Source organism: Chlorocebus sabaeus, chromosome 1, assembly GCF_047675955.1.
Source record: "Chlorocebus sabaeus isolate Y175 chromosome 1, mChlSab1.0.hap1, whole genome shotgun sequence".
Classification (NCBI taxonomy): domain Eukaryota; kingdom Metazoa; phylum Chordata; class Mammalia; order Primates; family Cercopithecidae; genus Chlorocebus; species Chlorocebus sabaeus.
The window spans coordinates 32182618-32195367 of record NC_132904.1 but is presented as its reverse complement, the minus strand read 5'-3'; the positions used below and the strand labels follow the sequence as shown (position 1 = coordinate 32195367).

Here is a 12750-nt window from a genome sequence, read left to right as displayed (position 1 = left end):
GGGATTACAGATGCCTACTAACATGCACAGTTAATTTTTGCATTTTTAGCAGAGACGGGGTTTCACCATGTTGGCCAAGCTGGTCTTGAACTCCTGACCTCAAGTGATCCACCCACCTCGGCCTCCTAAAGTGCTGGGATTACAGGCATGAGCCACTGCACCCAGCCCAAAGTATCCACATTTGTTTGTGGTTTAAACAGTGACTTCAGTGAACTGAAGAAGATATTATATACCAACATAAGTTGGTGCAAACTTGTAAATGTTAAAAACTATAAAATTTCTCATCTCCAAAGCTGTCCTGGAAACACCATTGTACCACAAGATTATTCAAAACCATATTCAAGTGGAAATAAAATAGTTCTAGCCAAAACGTATTGTTCTAAAGTCTATGGCAAAAATTAGCTAATAAAAAGAAAACAGATTCATAATACCTTTAACTATGTATATTGACTTTGCAAAGAAGGAATATTTTTGTGTTATAATCCTGAAACTCTCATAAGTTTTATTGAAAATATTAATGTTATAAACAAATACATTTAATAAAATACCATGTTGAGTCTTTCTTGAAGTTCTTGAAATTTTTGTTCTTTAATTGTTAGATTGATGTTTTCTTCTCCCATCTTATATTGACATGTGACTTTGGACTTTATCAAGTCTGAGGCTGCTTTTTTTAGTTCCTTAATAAGAAACATATTAAACAGAAAATTCAGTACACATATTTCACTTAAAAAAGGTACTTTCCTGACAGTGTCAAAGTTCATCCTTAAGCCTATAATTACAATTTGTTATATTTCATATATCAAAATAATACTGTTGGTCCATTAAAGTGTATTTTCCCTAGTTCCCTTGCAAGATTAGCCAAGGTGGGAACATAATCTTCGGTTGCGGATCAGGCAAAGTTAATCAATCATAAAGAGATTGACTGCATGACTTTGAATCTTAAAAGGAGTGTACTAACATAATCAACTAACCAGAAGTACAGCGTTTCCATTATTTATTCAACAAACGTCTTCTGAGATAAAAAGATAACAAGGAAATCTCAATTCCCAAATTTATTAGCCTCTAATAGGAAAAATTATGTAAGAAATTATTACAATACAATGTAATGAGTGCTACATTAGAAAAATGTATTAAAAAAAAAAAAACAAAGAAACTGAGGGTATCAACAAGGTATTACATGCAAAGGTGGTATTTGAACCGAATCTTTAAAGATAAATTTGCAAAGAAGACAACAAAGGGGTAGGCATTCCAGGCAAAAGTTTCTACACGCACAAAGCCACAGAAACATGAAAGAGCATGATATTTTTCAGGGAAACAGAACTAATAAGATATGACGGGAGGTAATGTGTTATTTCAGGGGACAGTAGAATATTGGTAGTTGTGGCTAGAAATTTGGCAGGATTCAAATATTGAGAAGGACTTGTATATCACGCTAAAGAGTTTGAATGTTACACTAAAAAAAATGAGGAATTAACCACTGAAGGATTTTGAGTAGAAGAATGACATAACAAAATTTGCATTTTAGAAAAATAACTCTGGCAGTGTTGTGGAGGGTGGAACTGAAGGATGTAAAGGCAGTCTTCATTTATGAAGTTACATGTTCATTAAGTTTAGTAGATACCAATCAAACACACTAAGATCTTGAAATACCAACTTTTGAATTAGTGTGCAATTGATTGTGCTGTTCTTCTGTGTATACTGACTATATTAAATACTCAAGAATCTGATTTTCAGTCTTGGCTACACAGTATCTGAACTCCCTTATAAAGTTAGTACCTGGCATCTATGTTTCTCTGGTAGGCAGTGGGCAGTTTTTCTACATTCTAAGAGCCCACTGCCTATCAGAGAAGCAAAGATGCCAGGTACCAGCTTTATAAGCATGAGACCAGGCTCTGCTAATCTGATGCGCCAGTCTTGGATATCGGATTAGTTATCAAAAAAAAGCAAGGACTATTGCAAATCCATCTGTTGGTAGACAGGGAAGTATAGTAACTTCAAGCTCTATAGGTGACAGTGATACAGCAGCAGCAGCAGCAGCATCCACTATGGTCAGCAATGATGGTATAAGCTGTGATACACACTATTCAAGAGTGGAAGCTGGTTTTATGCTATGGTCTTTGATACTGCATAACCTCCCTTGTTTGTAATCATTTTTCTAATGTGAGATGACCAATGCCTTTTCAATAAATTCCTTTGCTGACTAAATCAGTGTGCAATTAAGAATCCTGACTACTTCATTTTTTAAAGGTCTTAAGAACTGGATAAACAACAAACTTTTGACTCTTTTGTAGAAATAAGTTGATTTATTAGAGTGGTGAGATTATAGGAAATTTTTATTTTCTTCATTATGTGATTAGCATTTTCTATTTTTCCTAAAATTAAAACTTTTTTTGTAGTTTTAAAATAGTATTTAAGCTGTAAAAACAGGTACTATAACTTAGAGAGTTATTAGAGGATAGAAAATGGAAAATGACTTAATCCTAAGGAAAATTCATAGATTAAAGAAGAAGCCAGTATATAAGGGTGAGAAATAAAGTCAACTGAGATAGGAGGAAACCCAAAAGGAGGCTGAAAGAGGAGCAGCAGAAAACAGGGTTACTAAAACCTTCAAAGTTCTACATGTTACAGCTTCAGCCACCCAGGGAGAAACTCACCCAAGTATATCCTAACTCCAAATTCAAAATCCAGGAGAAAGGACTCATTGGTCTTAGTTCAAATACCACCTTTGGATATGCACACTGCATAAAATGACTGCTAAAGTAACCACGTGAGTCAAGAGATAGGGCTCTATTCTTAGAAAAGCAGGCAGACAAATTGATGTCTGGCATAAAGAGAACAATTAGTATGTATCGAAGTAATGAATGAAAGTTTGAATGAAGGGGGTAGACCTTGAGCTGGGCCTTGAAGAATGAGTAGTATACCGGATATCCTTCATTTGTCACTCCTGATTCACTTCCCACCCTTTCTCCACACTGCACTGTGCCCTATGTGGCTGATCTCTGTGGGTACAGCAAACTCTCTGTCTTCTGGCTCCTGATTGGGTTAAATCTGTGGGAGGTACTAGTATATCAGTAGGCTAGGAAGAGAAAGAGAATGAGGTATTTTACCAGCTCCCTCCCTGCTGACCACAAATTGGCAATAGCTGCATATCTTTATCAAAGATCACAGCTAATCCTAGTGATTTGGGAGGCTAAGGTGGGAATTGCTTGAAGCCAAGAGTTCAAAGCTAGACTGGGCAACGAAACAAGACCCTGTCTCTAAATAAATAAAAAAATAAGCCAGGCATGATGGTGTATGCCTCTGGTCCTAGCTACTTGGGAAGCTGAAGCTGGAGGATCACTTGAGCCTAGGAGTTCAAAGCTGCAGTGAGTAATAATTGTGCCACAGTGACCCCCCACTCCCACCCCCATCTCTTAAAAACAAAACCACCCCCCACCCTCGTCTCTTTAAAAAAAGAGAAAAAGAAAAATAAAGGCCGCAGCTTCTGCCTTGAGGCTTTCTTCTACAGCTATAGCTACAGCTCTTTCCAGATTCCAGCATCTGCTTCATTCCCTTCTCCCTTCTGGTACAGGTGTGTTAACCATTCTCCCACTACTTTTATCTGTGGGGTGCTTCACCATCCCTTGTTGGTTTCCCTTACCTCTGACTACAACTATGTAAATAGCTTATTCATTAATCTTTTCTCAATTACCATTCCAACATGCCATCTGTTTCCTGGCCCAACCCTGTTTGGTACAAGTACATTGAGAGAAAGCATTTCAAGTATGGGAAGGGATGTAGAGAAAAACAAAACCAAAAGGCAGAAAGAACTAAGAATTATACTAATGGCAACAAAGAATTTTGGCTAAAATAGAATGGGAGATGCTTGTTAAGAAGCAATAGCAAACAATATCGAACATGTAGAATGGACCAGATCATGAAAGCTCTGGAAAGCCAATTAAAGAAGTTGGGGCTTGATTTGGTAGGCAAAGGAGAATTATTTATCATTCCTACTACATATACCAAGTACCTCCTGTGTGTCAGGCACATAGAAGTTAAACCAGCATCTTGATAAACTTAGTCTGGCAAAAAGAATGAATAAAAACTAGAGAAAAGAACACTGGCTAAGAGGCTATTACATTAATCCAGGTATGAGATGATGAGTGTCTATAGTACTGAAAAATGGAAAGTAAAAAGGAAAAGGAGAATAAAGGAAAAAGATGAGTCAAAAATGAGTCAAAGATGATTCTAGAGTGACTGAGTGAAACTGGAAGAAAGGAAAATGGGGCCATGAAATGTGAAAGGAAGAAATATAAAAATGGAAAGGAAATGCAAAGTATGCTTCACTGATGGAAGAGACAAAAATATTTAAAATTACGCAAAATAAGAGACAGAAAATATCCTGAAACAGACTCTTTAAAAAGCCAAAAAATACAAATTATTAAGCCTGAACCATAGGTTGTTAACTATTCTTTAAAAAGTCCTTCATTTACATTTTTTTCAAATTACAAAAGGCTGAACATGATGAATTCCCTCAAATAAAGTTTCAGTGTATCAGTGATGATTCATTTTCACAGGCAGCAAGACGGCTTCCTTTGAAAGGAGAGTTGCATGAATTTTTTTTTCAGAGGTAGAGTGGATGGGAGAGTAAAGAATCCAGTGTACGACCTGTTAAACCTGAAGTTACAGTAAGTCACAGAAGGAGATGATCTACAGGTAGCTGAACATATAGAACCAGAGATTAAGAGAAATGTGAGATTGAAAAACTATGTATGCCATCATGCACATGAAGTGAATGGTTGATTTAAGAAGTCTGAGCTCACTGAAAGAAAGACTTTGAAAAAAACAAACAGAGACCTTAGGACAGAGTTGTGGAAGAATGGAGGGAAAAGATAATCAGGGAGTCTACTACAAAATAAATTTATTTTGTAGTAGATGACCTTGGAAAAGTTAATTATGACATAAATGTCATAAAACCAATCATTTTATGTTTTAAATATCCATAATTTTGTACAAAACACAATATTTGGTAATGAAAAACACAAAGTGTCAGTAACGGGATGCTTTAGCTATAAATATCAGAAAGCCATAACTAAACCACAAAATAATCAGAAAATGTACTATCCTATAACAGGGACCACAAAGTTAGGCAGGGTGGTTGACCCGGATACTCAGTATAGTTCAATATAGACTAGTTATTTTCACGTCTTCACTTTCCATTCTTGGGCCTCTTCCTTAGACTATTAACAAGAGGCCAATTCAGGTATTATATGGCAACTGTATCATTCTGGGACTCATTAAAGAGAAAGAAAAGGTTTCCTTCAACTACCTCTTGCTTGCCAGAATTGGATCACATGCTCATTCCAGAACCAAACACTGCCATGAGGAATGGAGTAATATTAATTGGCTTGGAGACAGAATGAGGTGGAATGAATGTTGGGGAATTGTCACAATGTCAGTTACAAGAACAGTTTCAGCTAACGTTGTAAAAATTACAGATTGTTTAGAATACTACTGATTACAACCATTATGCAAAACTAAGTGAGGCAAGGTGGAAAATCTTTTTTATAAACTGCTTGACATTAATTCATCCAGTCTCTTTGGGTCTCAGTTCCCTCTACAAAAAAAAAAAAAGAAAAGGAAAAGGTTGGATCCAGTTTGCAATTTTCAAATCATGCCCTGAGAAATTTTAGCAGTTCCATGGTACCCCTCCAGGGCTGCTAACAGAAAAGAGAAGCCAACAAGTATAGCTCCAGGGTTCATCCAACCCTTCCTTCAACCACAAAGGCTCTACCTTTATTTGCTTCAATATTGAGCTTCTACATCTTTTCAAAGTGCTTTTTCATACATTTTATAATTTTATATTTATTACACATATATAAAACAGGAAAGGCAGATATTATTGTATTTACATTACAAATGAGAATATATGTGTGTGTGTGATGGCTCACACCTGTAATCCCGGCACTTTGGGAGGCTGAGGCAGGAGGACTGCTTGAGCCTAGGAATTCAAGACCAGCCTGGGCAACATAGTGAGACCCTATCTCTGGAAAAAAAAAAAAAATTAGTCAGGCATGGCAGCATGCCTGTGGTGGTCCCAGCTACTCAGGAGGCTGAGGTGGGAGGATTGCTTGATCCCAGGTGTTCACCAGCACTGCAGTGAGTTGTGATATTGCACCACTGCACTCTGGCCTGGGCAACAGAGTGAGACACCAACTCAAAAAGAGAGAGAGAGAGGTCGAGAATACAAAGGGGGTGAAAAAGAAAAGCAACACCACTATGCTCTGGGTCATGTACCTCTTTAGGATGGCTATAGTTGACAGGTTTTAGTTTTAAAGAAAAGGTCAAGTAATAAGTTAATACGAACAAGAAAAAAGAAACATCATGCCGGGAATTCCATGTATGCGGGAACAGTCTAATGGACTGGGTGAAGGTCTAGAGGTAATAGATTTGGGCATGTCATGGTAAAGATAATAGAAAAGGATCCTCTAGTTGGAGAAAGGGGAAGGCTGAATGAAAAAGCCCAAACGAAGCAGAATATCAGATACCTTCAAGGTGGCGACATGCTAGTCTGCAGTTCTGCAGAGTGAAGGAATATAAGGAGCTGGTAGTTTAGGAGTATGAATTGTCAACAATGTCCCCTTTTAATAAATACACTATTCCTAATGAAGAATACAGGAGAGAAAAAACTTACGTGAATGAATTGCTTGTGCTGCTATTATTGTCAGTGGAATGGTTAAGATCACAGGTTCGCCGAGCACGGTGGCTCAGGCCTGGAATCCCAGCACTTGGGGAGGCCAAGGCGGATGGATCACGAGGTCAGGAGATCGAGATCACCCTGGCTAACATGGTGAAACCCCGTCTCTACTAAAAAAAATACAAAAAATGAGCCGGACGTGGAGGCAGACGCCTGTAGTCCCAGCTACTCGGGAGGCTGAGGCAGGAGAATGGTGTGAACCCAGGAGGCGGAGCTTGCAATGAGCCGAGATCGCTCCACTGCACTCCAGCCTGGGCGGCAGAGTGAGACTCCCTCTCAAAAAAGAAAAAAAAAAAAAAAAATCACAGGTTCTAGAAACAAAATTTGTCTGTGTTCCAATCTTGGTTCTCTTTTCCTTGTTGTGTAACTTTAGGCAACTTACTTAATAGCTTCATTTTGCTTTAAGTTCCTCATCTATAAAATGGAGATAATAAATAAAAAGTCCCTGGCATGTAATAATCCATGCAACCAGTATTTGAGCATCTACCATGTGCAAGGCACTGACTGTTACCTATTATTTCTACTAAGCTGAATTCAAGGGATTCTATGATTGCTACAGCTGCATTGTGATGTAGAATTATTTTCCCTACTTGTAAAATAAAGTACTCTCAAGTATTAATAAATGGCATGAATATTTAAGTATTCCTTTATGTATTTAAATAGTTAAGATTAATAATCTCATAGCTGGTAACAATAAAGATTTTCCTATAGACTATAAGTTCCTCAAGAAAAGGTACAATGTTTCATACTTAAATATCCTGTAGTACCTTAACAGATTCAAAGATCTAAGAGAAACTAAAAATTACAATAAATATAAGTAGAAAAGAGTAACGAACACAATATAAAGAAAAATGTAATTTACCTTTGTCTAATATAAAAGTTGATAAAATCAAAGGTTTGATTTACTCAGGATGAAAGAAAATGGCAAAAAAAAAAAAAAAAAACAACTTGATGAGAGCAGTTGCATCACTTAAACATTTTATTGTTAATGACACAAAGATTCACGGTCAATTTGCAAGGTTGATTAGAAAGTCGTAGGTGTACCCTTCAAAAAATCAATGAATCCAGGAGCTGGTTTTTTGAAAAGATCAACAAAATTGATAGACCACTAGCAAGACTAATAAAGAAGAAAAGAGAGAAGAATCAAATAGACACAATAAAAAACGATAAAGGGGATATCACCACTGATCCCACAGAAATACAAACTACCATCAGAGAATACTATAAACACCTCTATGCAAATAAACTAGAAAACCTAGGAGAAATGGATAAAATCCTGGACACATACACCCTCCCAAGACTAAACCAGGAAGAAGCTGAATCCCTGAATAGACCAATTACAGGTTCTGAAATTGAGGCAATAATTAATACCCTACCAACCAAAAAAAGTCCAGGACCAGACGGATTCACAGCCGAATTCTACCAGAGGTACAAAGAGGAGCTGGTACCATTCCTTCTGAAACTATTCCAATCAATAGAAAAAGAGGGAATCCTCCCTAACTCATGTTATGAGGCCAACATCATCCTGATACCAAAGCCTGGCAGAGACACAACAAAAAAAGAGAATTTTAGACCAATATCCCTGATGAACATCGATGCAAAAATCCTCAATAAAATACTGGCAAACCGGATTCAGCAGCACATCAAAAAGCTTATCCACCATGATCAAGTGGGCTTCATCCCTGGGATGCAAGGCTGGTTCAACATTCGCAAATCAATAAACATAATCCAGCATATAAACAGAACCAAAGACAAGAACCACATCATTATCTCAATAGATGCAGAAAATGCCTTCGACAAAATTCAACAGCCCTTCATGCTAAAAACTCAATAAATTAGGTATTGATGGGACGTATCTCAAAATAATAAGAGCTATTTATGACAAACCCACAGCCAATATCATACTGAATGGACAAAAACTGGAAGCATTCCCTTTGAAAACTGGCACAAGACAGGGATGCCCTCTCTCATCACTCCTATTCAACATTGTGTTGGAAGTTCTGGCTACGGCAATCAGGTAAGAGAAAGAAATAAAGGGTGTTCAATTAGGAAAAGAGGAAGTCAAATTGTCTCTGCTTGCAGATGACATGATTGTATATTTAGAAAACCCCGTCGTCTCAGCCCAAAATCTCCTTAAGCTGATAAGCAACTTCAGCAAAGTCTCCGGATACAAAAATCAATGTGCAAAAATCACAAGAATTCCTATACACCAATAACAGACAGAGAGCCAAATCATATGTGAACTCCCACTCACAATTGCTTCAAAGAGAATAAAATACCTAGGAATCCAACTTACAAGGGATGGGAAGGAACTCTTCAAGGAGAACTACAAATCACTGCTCAGCAAAATAAAAGAAGACACAAACAAATGGAAGAACATTCTATGCTCATGGATAGGAAGAATCAATATTGTGAAAATGGCTATACTGACCAAGGTAATTTACAGATTCAATGTCATCCCCATCAAGTTACCAATGACTTTCTTCACAGAATTGGAAAAAATTACTTTAAAGTTCATATGGAGCCAAAAAAGAGCCTGCATTGCCAAGACAATCCTAAGCCAAAAGAGCAAAGCTGTAGTCATCATGCTATCTGCCTTCAAACTATATTACAAGGCTACAGTAACCAAAACAGCATGGTACTGGTACCAAAACAGAGATAAAGACCAATGCAACAGAACAGAGCCCTCAGAAATAATACCACACATCTACAACCATCTGATCTTTGACAAACCTGACAAAAACAAGAAATGGGGAAAGGATTCCCTATTTAATAAATGGCGCTGGGAAAACTGGCTAGCCATATGTAGAAAACTGAAACTGGATCCCTTCCTTACACCTTATACAAAAATCAATTCAAGATGGATTAAAGACTTAAATCTTAGACCTAAAACCATAAAAACTCTACAAGAAAACCTAGGCAATACCATTCAGGACATAGGCATGGGCAAGGAATTCATGACTAAAACACCAAAAGCAATGGCAACAAAAGCCAAAATTGACAAATGGGATCTAATCAAACTAAAGAGCTTCTGCACAGCAAAAGAAACTACCATCAGAGTGAACAGGCAACCTACTGAATGGGAGAAAAGTTTTACAATCTACCCATCTGACAAAGGGCTAATATCCAGAATCTACAAAGAACTTAAACAAATTTACAAAAATCAAACAACCCCATTAAAAAGTGGGCAAAGGATATGAACAGACATTTCTCAAAAGAAGACATCTATGCAGCCAACAGACCCATGAAAAAATGCTCATCATCATTGGCCATCAGAGAAATGCAAATCAAAACCACAATGAGATACCATCTCACACCAGTTAGAATGGCAGTCATTAAAAAGTCAGGAAACAACAGATGCTGGAGAGAATGTGGAGAAATAGGAATGCTTTTACACTGTTGGTGGGACTGTAAACTAGTTAAACCATTGTATTAGACAGTGTGGCAATTCCTCAAGGATCTAGAACAATAAATACCATTTGACTCAGCCATCCCATTACTGGGCATATACTCAAAGGATTATAAATCATGCTGCTATAAAGACACATGCACACCTATGTTTACTGTGGCACTATTCACAATAGCAAAGACTTGGAACCAACCGAAATGTCCATCAATAATAGACTGGATTAAGAAAATGTGGCACATGTACACCATGGAATACTATGCGGCCATAAAAAAGGATGAGTTCATGTCCTTTATAGGGACATGGAAGAAGTTGGAAACCATCATTCTGAGCAAACTATCACAAGGACCGAAAACCAAACACCGCATGTTCTCACTCATAGGTGGGAACTGAACAATGAGAACACATAGACACAGGGTGGGGAACATCACACACCGGGGCCTCCCAGGGGATGGGGGGAGGGGGGAGGATAGCATTAGGAGATAAACCTAATGTAAATGATGAGTTAACGGGTGCATATATACATATGTAACATATGTTATATAACATGTGTAACATATATACATGGCACATGTATACATATGTAACAAACCTGCACGTTATGCACATGTACCCTAGAACTTAAAGTAAAATAATAAAAAGAAAAAAAGAAAAAAAAGAAAATGGTAGGTGTAAGTATAGCTACTTTACTCCATCCAAGGTAACAACCATAGCCCTTTAGATCACCATGTTACAGATAGATGTTCCTGATTTAAGTGTGAACAGACAAGTGCAGTTTTATTACCAATACTGCCAAAATAAAGGTTAGTAGATGGTAAGTGATAAACATTATGTTAAATATGTTAACAGCATATTTTATGGCTAGAGAAAAACCTTTACTGTTGTAACCAGCAGTCCTACACTGTGAGTTTAAAATAAGTAAATTTTGAATAAGTTCAGATTCAAGTACACAGTAGAAAACAAGTATAATAAATAATTATTCAAGTCCATAGGCCAGATGGTCTTTGACTTAACTCATCGAACAAAATAACTTATTGAATTCATAACTTCCACTGTGGAAAAATATTCAAAAACATGAGATAATAATTAAAACAACTATGGATACTGAAGGATATAAAAATAAACCTAGTTGTTTCAGTAATTAACATCTTAAAAAATTATGAAATTAATTCAAAGGTAAAATATCTGGTACAGAACCCTAAAGACTTCATCCCAATTCATATTTATAGGATGTTTGACTGATATTTATATTGTTATGCAGTATAGAGTTAAACATCAGAATACTAAAAGGAAATCTTTTATGCTCAACTGATTTTTTAAATTTTAATTTTTATGGGTACATAGTAGGTGTATATATTTATGGGGTACATGAGATGTTCTGATATAGGTATGCTGTGTGTAATAATCACATCATAGAAAATGGGGTACCCATCCCCTGAAGGATTTATCCTTTGTGTTATAAAAAATCCAATTACACTATTTTAGTTATTTTTAAATATACAATTAAATCATCATTGACAATAATCACCCTGTTGTGCTATCAAATACTATGTCTTATTCATTCTTTCTAATTTCTTTGTACTCATTAACCACTCCCACCTTCCCCCACCCTGGCCCTCACTATATTTCCCAGCCTCTGGTAACCATCCTTCTACTCTCTATCTCCATGAGTTCAATTATTTTGATTTTTAGATGCCACAAATAAATTAGAACTGTGATGTTTATCTTTCTGTGCCTGGTTTATTTCACTTAACATAATGACCTCTAGTTCTATCCATGTTTTTGCAAATGACAGGATCTTTTTCTTCTTCATGGCTGAATAGTACTCCATTGTGTATGGGTACCACATTTTCTTTATCCATTCATCTGTTGATGGACACTTAGGTTGCTTTTGAATCTTGGCTATTGTGAACAGTGCTGCAACAAATATGGGAGTGCAGATACCTCTTCAATATACTGATTTATTTTCCTTTGGGTATATGCCCAGCAGCAGGATTGTCAATTGAGTCTACTTTTAAAAAAAGATATTAATCATATTGGCTTTAAAATAATGTATACCTTTCTTTACACAATAGAGTTTCTAACAGCTTGCTTTAAAGGTGCTTTCTTATGCACTAAGATAAGTTTCAAAGGAAAACAAGCAATAATTCCCTGAAATTTTGATTTTTCTCTATTTTTTCCTAAAGCAATATACACCTGGATGAACTAGATATCCACATGACTTAGAAAGTAAATTATTAGATAGCGGCCAGGCCAGTGGCTCATGCCTGTAATCCCAGCACTTTGGGAGGCCAAGGCAGGCGGATCACGACGTCAGGAGATCAAGATCATCCTGGTTAACACGGTGAAATCTCATCTCTACTAAAAATACAAAAGATTAGCCGGGTGTGGTGGTGGGCACCTGTAGTCCCAGCCACTCAGGAGGCTGAGACAGGAGAATGGCGTGAACCTGGGAGGCAGAGCTTGCAGTGAGCCGAGATTGCACCACTGCACTCCAGCCTGGGCAACAGAGCAAGGCTCTGTCTCAAAGAAAAAAAAAAAAAAAAATATATATATATATATATATATATATAGAGAGAGAGAGAGAGAGAGAGAGAGAGCGCGATAT

At 37.0% G+C, this 12750-nt stretch overlaps 1 protein-coding gene across 1 annotated transcript in view; it reads right to left on the bottom strand.

The window, feature by feature from the left end:
* The window catches only part of CCDC73 (coiled-coil domain containing 73), a 170649-nt gene that overhangs the window by 48590 nt on the left and 109309 nt on the right, over window positions 1-12750 (bottom strand). Inside the window, exon 10 of the mRNA XM_037999541.2 lies at window positions 549-677. Coding sequence (XP_037855469.2) covers window positions 549-677 — 129 coding nt within the window. The remainder of the gene's footprint in view (window positions 1-548; window positions 678-12750) is intronic.